Genomic DNA, 16,051 nt, shown 5'->3' with positions numbered 1-16,051 from the left:
AAGTCGGAGGGCACGTGTCTGCACCGTCTGGATGAAGAGCTGATTAACCGGCGACGGGAGGAACTCAGGTCAGCAGCGATCACATGACCCAAAACATCCTTAATACAGCCGATCAGGAGGGAAAATTACATAGAGTAGATGACTACTTGCTTTTTTTATTCTACAGTAATTAGGGATTCAGTGTGTAAATATTTTAGGATTAAACATTTTAATACATTGCAAATAATCACAGAAACCTAATTTTTTTTTTTTTCAATTGTCATGCTTGTTTCAATATGTTGCAGTCTTAGAAAAAAAGGTTCTATTTAGAACTCTAGGGTTCCTGACTCAGTTTTAAAGAACTCTTTATTCCAGAAAAAAGTATGCATGATATATCAGTAATCATATCGATATCGGCCGATATATGTACATTTTTTATGTTAACGTTATCGGCCTGATAAGAAAATTGGACCGATATATTAAAGCCGATAAATAATGTATTATTCCCTTCAGACATTGCTTGAAATATAATTAAAGGAAAATACAGTAAAGTGCACAGCAAGTCTGTCATATCGGCTACATAAACTTATAATGAGAACATTATAATTCTGTGTTTGGTACATGGCTTTTAATGGTGAGACTTTTGTTTTTGTAATCAGGCTCTCAAAAATTATATAAAAATTTGGATTTAGATTTATCGGCCAATATATCGGTTATCGGCTTTCAGATATAAAGAATTATCAGTATCGGCCAAAATGTTCATATCAGTGTATCCCTAATGAAAAAGGTTCTAAATGAGAATAAACATCTTAAAGGATTGCATAATACTCTAATTTTTTACAGGTTTTTAAATTTTCTAGTGATAAGGTATGTGTACAAGCTGTTTAATTCATACAATTTAATTGTAATGAAAAAATCAATCAAAATTAAAACTAAATCCATAGAATGATCCCATGACGGAAAAGGTTCTCTATATGAAGCGTCTCTATAGAGTGAGGTTATACAGTAGACTGGATGTGTTAGCGCAGGAGTTGAGGGCTGAGCTGTATGATAAGAGCGAGAGGAGAAGAGCGGTGGACATGTTGCTGAGCACGCCTCATGTTCACAGGCACGCGCTGGACATCAGAGAACACTACGAGAGAAAGCTGGAGAGAGCCAATAACCTCTACATGGAGCTGAACGCCGTCATGCTGCAGCTGGAGCTCAAGGAGAAAGAGCTGCTCAGGTGATCCACTGACATCATCTTTACCACATCTCACCAGACATCCTGCAGAGCTCTAGATGCACAGTGAAGATTCATAGCAAATACAAATAATAAAAGAGGAGACATTCTCAAAGGAGACATTCCCACTGTTTTTCCTTTCAATATTACTATACCATAATAATTTAATTACACCTCATATCCTGGGAACTGATAGTGAAAAGAGATTGACTTATCTAAAGACTATAAACCACTGAACAAAGATACTGTATTTACTGTAGCAGTGGACAGTGTGTAACTATTTAGGATGCTTTTCTTTTCCGGTGTTCTTGACCGGTCTGAAAGGACTCCCATCATCCCCATGTTACTTTCAGATAACTGAAATCCATCCAAATTAGATTCATTTATCTTTATTTATAAGTGCTAATGCCATGGTGTTATTTATTAAGGAGGGAACAGTGTCTGGATAAGAAATATCCCGGTCTGTTCAAACATCACACCTCGACCACAGTGGACAAACTCATCAAGAAGAGAAGCGTCCCTCAGAAACTGCCGTCTCATGGCAAGAGGTGAGAGGAGTCACATTCAGTCATAAGTACAACATATAACATGGACATCAAGGTCAGGGTTATAGTCTGTCTTACACACAATGTTATGTAGGGTAGAAAGGCTTTGTCTTCTGTGTGACTGTATGAAAGTGTATGTGTATAAAACAGCCACAGTCGGCTTCACAAGAAATTCCAAGATAGAAAGAATATGTACATGATTAAATGTTTAGAAAATGATCTTCAACATTTTCTACAAACACGGACACGCAGAATTATGAAAGACACACTTTTCTGAAAAAAAAAGGACATTACTGATAAAGCATAAAGTTGTAATCGAAATTATTCAGGGCAGATTTGCCAGATGCCTTGCTTGGTCTTAAAGTCCTTGTGTTTATTGTTTAACCGGCTACATTTTCCTAAGCAAAATGAAATGCTTTGCTGCATTAATGTGTCTTTGTCATCTTGCAAACCAATGATTAAATTCCATAAGGATCCTTATTCTGATGACACACTTTGGCTCAGGCATTTCAGAACCAAACCAACATTTAAGATACTGTGGTGTGATTAGTCTGCTGGTTTGTCCAGTTATCCAATCACATCCTCTATTGAAGCAAAGCCACATGAATGTTTTTGCACATCAAGGGATTTATTCGGTAAATGTGTTTCCATGAACCATGATATTTATATTATATTTAACACTATAATAATTATCATTAGTACTAGAGGCCTGCATTTCAGCCCGAGCCCGACGGGCCCCGACTTATTTATGCTTCTAGGGCCGGGCTTCGGGCCAATTTTCACGTCATAGTTCACACGCGGGCCGGGCCTCGGGCCTGTTTTAGGCTTATCTTTTTTATAGCCTATTTTAGACATTAATTAAAATAAAACATGAGAAGATGACGATTGAAAAGCAAACATAGAAAGACGTTTTATAGCCTATCACACTGACATATGACTGACACATGACAGTCTGCTCATGCTCACGCTCACGCACACACACACAGGTTTCCCGGCGGCGCGATCTGAGATTCGCGCGACCGGCTCGTTCTAGTGTCCCGCTATGGTAGCGAGCGTGACTTCAGCGCAGCTGGAAAAAGTACGACTGGATTAAAACCTTCCACTGTGGATGCTGTGCTTTTTCTTCACGATGCTCTGAGACTGTTCTTAGCCATGTTAGGAGGAGGTTGTTTTTTGTTTGATTGGACTTTATTTTCATGAGTCTGTTGGAAACTATTGGAAATGGCCATGTTCTGTAGTGAAGACTTGATTTTTGAGGTAAGATAACCTGCATGTTTGTTTTTAATGTAATTTATTTGATTTGTTTAGATTGCATTCTCTGTATTGTAGCCTATATTATAAATTCATTTAGTTTGCGAGCGCTGTTGCGACTGAGCAGCAGAGCAGTTTGCCTCAGCTTTTCAAAAATGACAATAAACGTTTAAACTAACGTTAACTGTCTGTGTGATATGCTTAAGTTGTTTTATATCTATGGATTTTATTGTAGCCAAGTAAAGTGTTGATTTGAGAGGCTATAAATCAATCAATGGATCAAACATGTTTAACTCGCTGTCGGCTGCTTGGTCGTCATAAATTTTTGTTGTTGTTTTTTCTTAATTAACTGTATAAAGAAATGAAAATAAACTTACCGGTAAATACTTTGCCATTGAAAACAAAATATATCTGGTTTACTGACTGCAACATAGGTCAGGCTGTTTTTTTTTCTTTTTTTCTTTTTTTTTTTTTACGGGCTCGGGTCGGACTCGGGCTGATCATTCTGATGAGCTGTCGGACACGGGCCGGGCTAGGGCCTGAGCGTCTCGGGGCAGGGCCGGGCTAGGGCCTAGATTTGAGGCCCGTGCAGGGCTCTAAAATTAGTACTACTGAATGCAATCATGCAATTACACTGTAAAGGCCAATTGACACTCAACAGACTACGGGCGTTGGTCAGCTCTCGTTTTCGCCAATCGAACATGCTGAATCTGCATTTGTCGTTGAGAAGTGACGTATTGTAATTTGGTGACTGTGTTGGTCGGCATCGGTCAATGCAATGGGAATTTGCCTTAACATGGACACTGTAATATGTAAAGTGCCACCAAAAAGAATGTTGAGTAACAAATGACTTCCTCTTTAACTGCCATATCCAGACCCGACCTCCTGAGGTCAGAGATCATTCTCCCCAAGATGGACGCTGGTGTGATGCAGGTGACCGTCCCGCCGTGTGCAAACCGAGGACCTACCTCACCTAGTCGGAACCGCAGGGTGAAAACACGTCATCGGAGGGGTGGCAGAGGAAGCAGTGGGGATCTGTCAGGGCCTAAGCACCCCTCTGCCCCTGCTAGCCAAGAAAGAAAGCCCCCGCTGTCCAGCACGACGGCGCCCGCCGCACCCCTAGCTGAAACGGCTTCAGTGGGCGCCATAAGGGAGGGCCAGCTGGAGCCACCCCCGCTGAAGCTGTCCTCGTCCAGCCCGGATCTGCTATGCTCCACCCGCCACGCTGAAGATGGAGTCAGTGGTGCCGCCACGACTGAAGCCCTGGTCAGAGAGACCAGCGGAGGGGCTGAAGCGGGCGCCGGTCTGGACGAGACTCCACCCAGAAGTGACACGGCCAGTGAGGACGCCGCTTCCCTGCCGTTCTCCAGCAGCCCTGATTCCCCCTGCTGTGGCAGAAGTGGAGCGGTGGGCAGAACCCATGCCGAGGAGAGAGAGGAGGGCACCGGCGCCGTGCGATTGCCCAGAGGATCCAGCGGAAGTCATCTGACTCCATCAGCCATACTGTATCGAGCTGCTATCACACGCAAACAGGTACGCATCTCTCTTTTCCTTCGACAAAAGATTTCATATTCATACTTTCAGTTCAGATTTCAATAGATCTACAAGGGAAGGTACATATTTTAGGTCCCATGATGGGTCACCATTTTTCGTCATCTTTTCTATTTCCTCTTCTGAAGTTAACTAGAGCCGCCGTAAACTGTTACAGCTTATTCAATTGATATTCAGCTTTAACTTGAGTAAAACCAATCAATTTAGATGTTACCACACGAAGTTACTGTACAACTGCAAGTTTCACACTAATAAAAAACACAGTAAAACATAGCAAAAATGCTAAATATTGTTAAAAAATCCATTTGTAAATTTACAATTTACAAATCAATTTACATTTGTATTTTTTTTTCTGTGCTTTTCTGTGCCTCAATCATTAAGCATGTTTTGTCCATTTTCCTATAAACACATGTTATGGATATTTATTCAATCATGTGAACATTTTTTGAACGAATTGTATTGAATTCCACCAGCGACGTGGTGTTTCCTCTGAAGAAGAAGAGGGTGAAGTGGACAGTGAGGTGGAGTTACCAAGAAGACGGTAAGAACATCATTATTTATTCTTTATGGAATATTTTCTTGTGAATTATGATAGTTGGAAGTTGCTTTATTTGTAAAGCTGTCTTTCCAAATCCATAATTAAATAATGTCTTCTTGCTTTGGCAAATGTTCATGCAAATAGGCTGATTGAGTGTTATGTATTTTTTTAGTTATGTCAAAATGGTTATATTTATAATATGAGTACAGACACTACAGTGTTATGTTATACTCATGTAGGGCCCATACTGGAGCTAATTCAGATAGGGCCGATATTACCAGGTGACCAGGTTCAATAACTGTGTAAAGTACATCAATTATGAAATGACTTAAATTCAGCTATAAAGCAGCTCTGCAGAAAACAGTGATTTCATCGTCCAGCTTAGTTGATTTCTCATCCAATAGTGTCAGTGCATTCAAATCAGTGATATTGCTGAATATTAAGTGTCTCCAACTAAGCAAGCCAGAGGCGACAGTGGCAAGGAAGCCCAAAAAAAACCTTGGGAGAATCCAGGCTCGGTCGGGGGTCCAGTTCTCCTCTGTCCAACGAACGAACATGGTGTGATTATGATTCGAGCTGCATCACAAGTCAGAAGTCAGATTATGGACATAGCATTCAAAATATTTTATTCAGTTCCTTCTGCTTGAAGATCAGATTCATCACGCTGGTATGGAGATGAAGCTGACTATAGGTCTTGCAGAAGACCCTTCTGGTTCTTGTGGTCTTTGCTGAGGATCTGTGCGGTATCAACGAGGTCTTCACAGGGGATTGTCTAGTAGACACAGTCTCTGCTGACATTCAGGGCTGCAAAGAGGTCGTGTCTAGGTGCAGGTCCCCCTTCTGATCTGGATACGGCTGACTACGGTAACCTCAGGAAAAGAATGAGACAGACAGACTAATATTAACATAGATGCCATTCCTCTTAAGATGTAACAACTACATCTGGTGTTATGGGAAGTGTTCCCGGTCTCCGGTTTACCTTACAACCTTACCTTACAGCCTTACAATCCTTTAACGGATTTGAATAATAGAAATGTGATAATGTGTTATGTGTATGCTAGATTAAAGAGATGTGTTTTTAGTCTAGATTTAAGTGTTTCAGAGAGAGTGCTTACTGAACAATGCTAGGAAGACTATTCCAGAGTTTAGGTGCTAAATAGTAGGGGTGTGCAAAAAAAATCAATTCACATTTGTATCGCGATTCAAGCTTTACAGATTCAAAATCGATTCATAGAATTCCAAAAATCGATTCATATTTTCTGTTTTTCATTTTGTAATGGCGTGCATACTATTTTCCTTAAATGAGTTTAGCTCGCCATTCCTATAGATGGCGCTGCGTCGAATTCACACTGACGCCTGCTCACTCTTGTCATAACCAAAAGAAGAAGTGCAGCAGAAGTAAGTCGGCGCAAACAATGGCAAACCTCACAGTAAGAATTATACAACCTGCTCCATCCTCATTGAAGGGGAGAGTTTGGGCACATTTCGGCTTTTATGACCTCATGGGAGAGACGGAACTTGATAGGAATCATGCTATATACAGTATTTTGGAAACACCACAAACGTGAGAAATCACATGGTATGCCATCGCCCAGAGATTAACATTAAAGACAAGGATGAACAACAACCTAAAGTAACTAACTTGGCAGTCAACCAACTCTTTCAATGCTCTAAACTCTCACCGAACTCTGAACAGGCAAAGAAAATAACTCAACCCATAGCCTATTGCATTTCAAAAGAGAGCTTGGCACTTTTTGTAAGTACTTGACACAATTTGTAAGTAATTAGCAAGATTTTGAAATGTATTCGATATTTAATAGGAAGCTAATGCAGTGTTGACAGAACCGGGCTAATATGGTCATACTTCCTGGTACTGGTAAGAACGCTAGGTGCTGCGTTTTGAACTAGCTGTAGTTTGATTATTAAGCGTGCAGGCCAACCACCTTGTAAAGCATTACAATAATCTAGCCTTGAGGTCATGAATGCATGAACTAACTGTTCCGCATTTGTCATTGAGAGCATATGTCGTATTTTAGATATATTATGATGGAAGAATGTGGTTTTGCAGATGCTAGAAACGTGACTTTCAAATGAAAGATTGGTATCAAGGAGCACAACCAGGTTCTAATGACGAGGACTTGACAGAGCAGCCATCAAGTGTTAGACAGTATTCTAGGTTCCCTTTCAGTCGTTCACGTTCGACGTAGTCGACGTGTCGACTGATTGGGATCACGCTTAGAGAGCCTGTCATCTTCTAGTACTATTAAAATGAGCCAATGAAATTGGTGTGTGTGAAATGCATCACACTCTCCGCCCCCGCGCCGCGGGTATAAATACGGAAGTGGATGCACGCACTAGTTGTCTTTCACTTCGGAGCCGATCGTCTTTGATGTCTCTGAAGAGTGCTGTTGTTTACAACGAGCGAGTCTGTCGGTGTTCTTCTGGAAAACTCTCCCAGTGCTGGTGGTTTCTACAGCGTGAGTGTAGCGGTGATCGCGAGCTTTGATCTCTCAACTGCTGTTTTAACAGCAACAAATTTCTAAAGGTTTGTTTGTGTTGACGGCTGGTTAGAGGGTGGAAAAGTGAGTGCTTCACTGTTTCAGTTCACTGTTCAGTGTTGCCGCGGTCATTCCCCTGTGTGCTCCGGCACTGGTGACGGGTCCTATTTCCTGAAAGAGCAACACGGGTGCGTTTGCGTCTTTTTCAACAAAAAAAAAATTATTCCACCTGTGCATTTCTGGATGCGGTCGTTCCCTTTTCCTCTCTGACGGTCACAATTGTTGCATCAAGTGTTTGGGCTTACAGCACGCTGAAGCAGCTTTTGTGGGTGGTACATGTTCCCATTACAGGAATATGACTGTCGCGGTGTTGAGATCGAGACTCGCCTTCGTCCACGAAGCGCGAGTCCCCATTACCATGCCCCAACCCCGGGTGCCATGTGGGATGGGTGAACGGAGGATAGTGATGGAGATCTCGCCTGGTAACCATTCCCTGTAGGCTCCTCACTCCTCCATCACACTGTAGCCGATGGAATTCCTGTTGAACATGCTGGTCCCTCTGTAATGGACCGATCAGCCGTTTCAATTGGGGTTCCCCCAGAGGATAAGATGTCGATAGCAGCATCGGAGGGTGAGCTGGCCTCTGGAGATGACGCGGCTGTGTTTTCTCCCTCTAGGAGTTTAACATTGCCCGTGCCAGATCCAGAAATGTCAGCCACGCTGAAATGGGCCGCCGAGGCTGCCGGGCTCGAGTGGAACCCTCCACCGTGTCCCGTTCAGTCTCGGTTGGAGGATTGGTATCTTGGGGCGGGCCGCGCTGGTTCTCAGCTCGCCGTCCCAGTGCCTTTCTTTCCCGAAGTGCATGGAGAGCTTACCAGGTTGTGGATGGCACCTTTCTCTGCCAGAAACTGCCTGAATAGCTTTTCCCCCTCACTACCCTTGATGGAGGAGCGGTGAAGGGTTACGAGGTTATCCCTCCAGTGGAGCGGTCTGTCGCGACACACGCTACCTTTTGGGGAGATCCTCGTCTCCGTTCCGACGGGCAGAACTTACAAGGCCTGTGGGCAAGCCGCCTCCTCTTGTGTGCCATGGCGCTGCTACAGGTCTGTCAGGCCAGGGCATCCATTGACATGCACGAGGGTAGCCCAGACCGTGCGCTCATAGGTGAGCATCGCACTGCATCTGACCTCGCCCTCCGGGCACGAGTGTCGTGGCAGGCGCGATCGGTCTGGCGGTGTCCACCTTAGTGGTCCAGGAGCGCCATCGTTGGCTCAGCCTGGTTGATATGGCGGATGCGGACAAGGTTCGGTTCCTGGTCTCCCCAATTTCCCAGGTTGGGCTGGTCGGCGACACGGCGGAGAACTACGTCCAACAGTTCTCTGCCGCCCAAGTGCAGACAGAGGCCATCCGGCACATCCTGCCCCGGCGGCCCGCTGCTGCCTCCACCCCGCCGCCGGTGGCAGTTCCTCCGCCTGCTCGTCGCCGAGGGCGTTCCCCTGCCGCCGCTCCCACTGGGCCTCCGCAGCAGCCTCCAGCCTGGCCTCAGCATGGAGCCGGCCGCAGTAGGGACGCCCAGCCCGCTCCAGGCGCTGCCAAGCCAGGTGGCAAGCCACAGCAAAAGCATTCCGGAGCGGGCCGCTCAGGGATGGAGGAGGATGCTCTGGGAGTTCGTCACCAATCCACTCCCTCCCCCCGGGTGAGGGCCGGGGGGAGTCTTTGTTTGTGTGTGTGTCTGTTCCTCCACTGCTCCCAAAAGAAGCGGAGCAAGCGGTACCCACACTCCAAAGAAAGAGCAAATTCCTCTCTTCCTGGGTTCCAAGAGGGTGAGTCTGGCGGTGTGCGACCCTGTAAGCCTTGCACCCCTCAGCCCCCTCTTGTTCGCCAGCACGGCAGCTGGGTGCGGTTCGAGGACCCGGTAATCCGCCTTCTCACGCATCCCTGGCCATCTCGTGGAGACAGGTAAGTGTCATACACCACACTCAGACCCAGCTTCGGGCCGCCTCTGGGCCTTCCGAGCCGGGTCCCTGTCCTCCACCTCGCTGCCCCACCTTGGGTACGTCTGTGGTTCCCTGGCCCCTGGCACGGTGTGTGTAAGCCTGAAGATGCTTCCTACCACTCCAGCTGGCCCCAAAACTACCAGCAGACTCGGCTTGCGATTCACTTCTCTTGGCTTCGCCCTGGCTCAGTGATATTCATCATACCTAGGTGTTGAGCTGAGATGCTCCTAAGATTAGTGATATTTATCACACCTACGTGTTGAGCGCTGCTCCTGTCCTGTGTGCGCACATCGCAGTCCTACTGGCGAAGGACGCGATGTTGCCTCTCCTCCAGCCGATATGAAGGCCGGTTTCTATAAACCCGTACTTCATTGTACCCTAGATAGGTGGTGGGTTATGGCCATCTTGGACCTGTGTCAATTGATACGGGCCCTTTTTCGAAAGCCTCCGTTCAATTACTACACAGAGATGCATTTTCAAATGCTCCGTCCCCAAGGTTGGCCTGCAGCGTTCGACCTGAAGGACAGTACTTCAGATCTCTATCCTTCCGCTCCACAGACCATTCTGTGTTCTGGCGTCGAGGGTACGAAGTATCAGTGCAAGTCCTACCCTTCGAGTGCTGGTTCTTCAGTTGGGTCTTCAGGTCAACTGGGAGAGAGTAATCTCTGTTTAAGTTCAGGAGAAGGACTCGGTCCAACACGTCTCTTCAAGAAGAGTGTGTTAGGCTAGTGCTAGAAGTGAGAAAGGGTCCCACTGAAAGTTTCAGAGGCTCCTGGGGCATATGGTAGACGCAGCCGCTTGGCTTCCTCCATATGAAGACCGCTTCAGCACTAGTTTTATGATCGAGTCCCGAGGTGACCGTGGCAGAGCGGCACGCCCTGTGTGATATAAGATCACCCCGGCCTGCCGCCAAACTCTCAGCCCGTGTTCAGACCTTCATGTCCACTAACACCGACTGAGGGGCCATGTACAAAGGGCATGCTTTAACGGAGGCCTGGGCAACCTCCGACTGAATTGGTATTCGTTACCTCGAGTTGGCAGTTTTCCTCGCTTTGAGCCACCTCTGCTCAGCGAGCTGGTACTGGTCTGAAAAGACAACATCGCGACCATTGCGCTAAGCTTCCCTCGCATGTCACAACTCGCCCGTCACCTCCTCCTTGGAGTCAGAAGCTTCTGAGGTCGCTTCATTCCACTATAAAATTCTTCCAGCCTCCTCAATCGTGCCGCCAATGAGCCTCACGACAGCTATGGCCAGGGAGAGTGGAGACTCCAATCCCTTGGCGGTCCAGCTGGGCAGGGACCACTTCGGGGCCGCACAGTTGCATCTGCTGCCCCTCCGGACTCGTCCCTCTGCCAGTTGTGTTTCTGTCTGAGCGGACATCCCTTGGATAGACACTGCCTTTCAGCTGACCCCGGGGCCCAGAAGAAATGCATTCCCCAGTGAGCCTTCTAAGAAAGCGGCTATGCGATTCATTATCGCTTGGCGCTGCTCAAGTTCATTGATGTTAATCACACTCAGGTGTTGAGCAGAAATGCTCCTGAAGCTCAGTGAATTATCACATCTAGTGTTGAGCAGTGCTCCTGTCTTGTGCGTGCATGTCGCTTGCACCTACTGTGCTAAGTCAGGAGTGGAACAGGTCTTGATAGTTGCTCCTTTTTTGGCCCAACCAGATCTAGTTCCCTCGACAGCCTTCCTGACTTCCCCTGAATACATTTCAGGGACGGGGCATGATGGCAACCGCGTTCAAAGAACTGGACGGGGAGGTTCAGGTCGTTATCACAAGGATATGTGGTAGTGACCATCACTTCTGCAAGCGCCCCCTTAAGATAAGGCAGTTGTGCTTCGCTAGTTAGAAGTGGAACCTATTCGTTGAATGAGTCTTCTCTCCGTGAGGAGATCCTGAGAGCGTTCGGTCATTTCAGTGCTCTCTTTCCTGCAAGTTGGGTTGGAGTAGGCGGTTCCTTCACCCTCAATATGATACAAACATTATATGCAGAAGTATGGGAAGCACGTCCTGATCGTCAGGTTCCTGAGGGAGCAAGGGTCATCCCTGCGCCCCTCTTTATCCTCTTGGGCCTGCCTCTGGTGCTATTGCAATGCAGAGACCGCCCCTGAGCCACTGCAGGCAGTGAGTTAAAAATTCTGTTTTTAACAGTTCTCCTGCTCGCATGGTCTCTTCTAGAGGGTAGGGACTTGCTCGCTTTCGGTCAACGACTTGTGCCTGGAATTCGGGCCGGCTAACTCTCACTAGCTGAGACCCCGGCCTGGATATGTGCCTGCAAGCGCTGCCTGGAGGAGGCAGACCCAGCCCTGGCTTTCTCGGTCCGTCCGCTTCATTGCGCTTTACGTGCACAGAACGCAAGCCTTAGGACCTCAGATCAGCTCTTATCTGTTAAGGTAATCAGCAGAGAGGGAAGGCTGTTTCCAAGCGAGGTTGGCCCACTGAAGTGGCTGCCTTCATCTTGGTGAAAGTCCTGAGATGCATGTTCACTTAGGTGGCGAGCTCCTCTTTAATGAGTGTGTGCTCCCGCTTAGGCGTTGACACAGAGTGCTTCGCTGACAGATATTCTAGAGTTGAGGGCTGGGCGACACCTTAGTCGAACCGCTGCTTCCCGTGGGCTCCCTTCACATGAAGCCAGTTTCACTGTAAGCCCGGTTCGTTGTGTCGGCTTGCTGCGCCATTCCACTCCTTGGACTGGATACGTGCGCAATTCTTGCTCCAGTTGAGTTCCCCTTTTTAGCCGAACCATGTCGAGTTCCTCCATACCCTTCGGCAACGGACATGGCGGAATGTCCGAAGCCAGGCCTATCACTCGTATGCACTGGTGGAACCTGTGTTAGGCTGGGTCCATATGCTGTGATCCCTACGGCGATCCCATATGTGTATTCTTCACAATATATAAATATTATTAAGAAGAGGATCTATGACTTCTGGAAGCATCACTTTCAGTAGGTTAGTCGGTATAGGGTCTACCGTGTTGTTGATTTTGATTATTTAAGAAATTTAGACAATCCCTTCTCTCTTATAGCAAACAATGAATCGAGTTGTTCCTCAGGGGGTCTATAGAATGACGTCTGACTGGATACTATAGTAGACGGTTGCATAGTTATAGTTCTTTCTGTAATAGTATCAATCTTAAATAAATTCATAAAGTCATTACTACTGTGCTGTTTGGAAATGTCCGAAGTTGAAGCTTTATTTCTCGTTAATTTAGTTTTTAAGGCATTTGTGTATGCAGTAACACTGTCCTTCCACGAAATGCGAAATACCTTTAGTTTTGTTTTCTTCCAGATACACTCCATTTTTAGGGCTGCATTTCTGAGGGTATGAGTGCGCTCGTTATACCACAGCGTTGGACTATTTTCTTTAATCTTTTTGAAGTGCAAAGGAGCAACTGTGTCTAAAGTGCTGGAAAATAGAGAGTCAATAGTTTCTGTTGCAACATTGAGTTCTTCTGTTATGCTGAGGACTTGAAACTGATCAGGAAGACTATTTCTATAGCAATCTTTAGTGGTAGATGCGATAGTTCTACCATATTTGTATACACAAGACTAGATAATTATCTGAGATGTCATCGCTCTGCTGCAGAATTTCAACGCCATCAACATCGATTCCATGTGACAAACCAATTTAGGGCCCATACTGGGGTTAATTCAGATTAACCCCATAGGGCCGACATGGAACCCATTATAAGTTACTTATAGATAGTAGAATGACCAAAGTGGACCACAAAATAAAGTGTTACCAAATTTTTATTTTAATATAACCTTGTTTAATTGTTTTTATGTTCTCTAATGTCCAATTTACAGACGGCCAACCAGTATAACCAAGTGCCAATCAGTGTCCACTTTCAGCTCAGAGAACCTGTCGGTTTCAGAGGGAGAGGAGGGCCACACCACTGACCACTCCCACAGCGGCACACCAGATGTTGTCAGTACCAACACCGACGAGCGTCTGGACGACCGCAGCGATGACCTCATCTCCCAAGGGTCTGAGATCCCTGTGGATATTACAGACCCCACTCTGTCTGAGAGAGAGGCAGCTGCCCTCGAACTGGAGAGAGCCAATTTTGACCTGGAACAAAATATCCAGGAGGTACTAGTATTGTGTAAAACCATATAACATGCTAGCCACGTTTACATGGATACCTTTTGGTTCAGTCGGAATGAAATTAATGAATCTGAACGTAGCGTGGCTAACTCTTGCCCTCGAGATCCACTTTCCTGTAGAGTTTAGCTCTAACCTTAATTAAACAACTGAACAAGCTAATCAAGATCTTCAGGATTACTAGAAAGCTTCAGGAAGGTGAGTTTGATCAGGGATGGAGATAAACTCTGCAGGACAGTGGATCTCGAGGGCCAGACTTGGGTTAGATCAACTCTAAATAAAGTGATTGGTTTAATGTGTGCTATTATATGCATGATCTTTTGACATGTGCACAATGCACCGATATACAGAGTTTCCCGTTGTTTAGAAATGCACATACTAGCCATCCTCCTACTTTTGCTTATTGTTTTTAATATTTATCTATTTTGGGTCCTAATTAGGAGATGACGAGCACATGAAGCTTTGTGCTGTGCTGCGTATATTTATCAAGCAGGAAAAATCTGCCCAAAACAAGCCATCTGTGGATGAGAATCCAAAGCAAGGACTGCTGGGACACGACAGACTATGTTCAATAACAGCAGCTCATGCCGTGTGTCATTTCGTTATTTCTACATGATTGCACATGCTCAGAACTTTACTTTTTCAATCCGATCAAGTGTTTACATATCCTATCGAATGGGTTAGAAAAGGATTGGGCCAATTCATTTGAATTAACGGGATTACATGTGACTTTTTATTCGGACTGGGCTACTAGTTCAATTACAAATATTAGGGTCCATGTAGACGTAGTTAATAACATCGCCATGAGAAAAACAAATGCTGCTTTATTGCTTTTTCAGATCTGGCTCTGGACGTCCACTGTCCTGCAGAGTTTAGCTGATTAAACACACCTTTAGGATGACTGGAAAACTACAGGTAGGGGAGTTTGATCAGGGGTGTGTTTCCCGAAAACATTCGCAAGTTTTGCATTATCAGCATAGTTCATGAGTCGGTGTTTCCCGAAACCGAACATTTGCAAACAGCATCGCAGAGTTGTGTGTTTGGAACGATAGATCTCGACCTGCGGTTACTCCACCACCTGCGTGACGTCATTAACCAACGCGGTTGAACCACCAATTTGCGAAAATAGGGTTTCTGGAAACAGTCGTGACTAGCTAGTTGGTTTCTTCAATGATGCATTGTGCTATTTTAGTTATGCAGCGAGTTATGCCGTTGTACGGGAAACGCACCCCAGGACGGTGAACCTCCAGGAACAGACGTGAAAAACTCGGCCTTCTTTTTATGAATAGTCAATCTTACGAGCATCATATATAATGTGTTCAAGACTTTAATCATGCTCTCTATCCTGTTCCCAGACTCGCGCATTATGTGAGGACTCGGACTGTGACAGTGCTGAGCTTGACCAATCAGGGAGCGGAGAGCCGAGCCGTCCCCCGAGTGCAGGAGGCTGGGGCCAGGGGCCACAAAACTGAAACACACACACACACACACACACACACACACGTGAACCCGTGCAATTAAGCACACACAGGCATCACACCAGCACACACTTTCACTTTAGGTTGCACCAAAGTAAAACTGATTTTCGTGAAACACGTGTGTGTACACATCATCTAAGAAAGGCAACGATACAACAGTAAACACAAAACGTCTAGCCACACAAAGAACAAATACACTCACACTGGTCAAAGCAAATTTGGGATCACAAACTGCCTCGTGTCCAGGACGTAGCCACGGAAAATATAGGAAGACAAGTAGGTCAGCAAACTATGTGAAAAGATCAATGCAATTAAACACTTCAGGGCATTCCCAATAAGCAGCAGTGATGCTTTCGTTAGGTTCGTGCTATTTACCATGAGAGCGCCAGAATCATGTCCGTTAGTGTGTGGAAGGCTTGTGGTCAGCAGGACGATTTGAAGTCAAAGAGTGTAAATCGATTTTGAATGTGTAGAGCCGAATGAAACTCCTGATTGCAGGAATCTTCCTCCTTCGGCCTGGATAAAGTAGTTTCGCCAGTAATCCGTTCAGACGTGACGTAAATGAAGTGTGTTGCTCTCGGATTGGGACTGACTTCACTACTATGTACAGATGCTTCCTTTCCAAAGCATTTACAAGGTGCATATACAAATGTGATCTATTACGACTATAATGCCCGGAGTTTATGTAAATATATATTTAGTAATTTAAGTCTAAGAATACAAAAGGAAAACTATTTGTTAACGTAATTTAACCAGAAGACGGTCCAGTTTCGACTATTCTCTCCTGTGCTTGTGCCACTCGACCACGGCAGCTCAAACTGGTCTGAGATCAGCAGATGGCTGTGTAAATGTACAGTTATATAGTCAGGTGCAGGACCTTTGA

At 45.7% G+C, this 16,051-nt stretch overlaps 1 protein-coding gene across 1 annotated transcript; it reads left to right on the top strand.

The window, feature by feature from the left end:
* Positions 1–6: 6 nt before the first annotated feature.
* On the top strand, positions 7–15,304 carry map3k12 (mitogen-activated protein kinase kinase kinase 12). Its single transcript, XM_056248743.1, has 7 exons — positions 7–68; positions 1,088–1,204; positions 1,630–1,749; positions 3,873–4,530; positions 5,022–5,089; positions 13,393–13,678; positions 15,046–15,304. Exons 2-7 carry the CDS (start codon positions 1,149–1,151, stop codon positions 15,160–15,162), a joined length of 1,305 nt encoding a protein of 434 aa, XP_056104718.1. The 5' UTR covers positions 7–68; positions 1,088–1,148; the 3' UTR covers positions 15,163–15,304.
* Positions 15,305–16,051: the final 747 nt, after the last annotated feature.

The sequence above is a fragment of the Rhinichthys klamathensis genome, unplaced genomic scaffold (genome assembly GCF_029890125.1).
Source record: "Rhinichthys klamathensis goyatoka isolate OS25496 unplaced genomic scaffold, OSU_Roscu_1.1 h1tg000057l_1, whole genome shotgun sequence".
Lineage (NCBI taxonomy): Eukaryota > Metazoa > Chordata > Actinopteri > Cypriniformes > Leuciscidae > Rhinichthys > Rhinichthys klamathensis.
The sequence above is the reverse complement of the archived record's forward strand: the minus strand, read 5'-3'. Positions and strand labels throughout refer to the sequence as shown.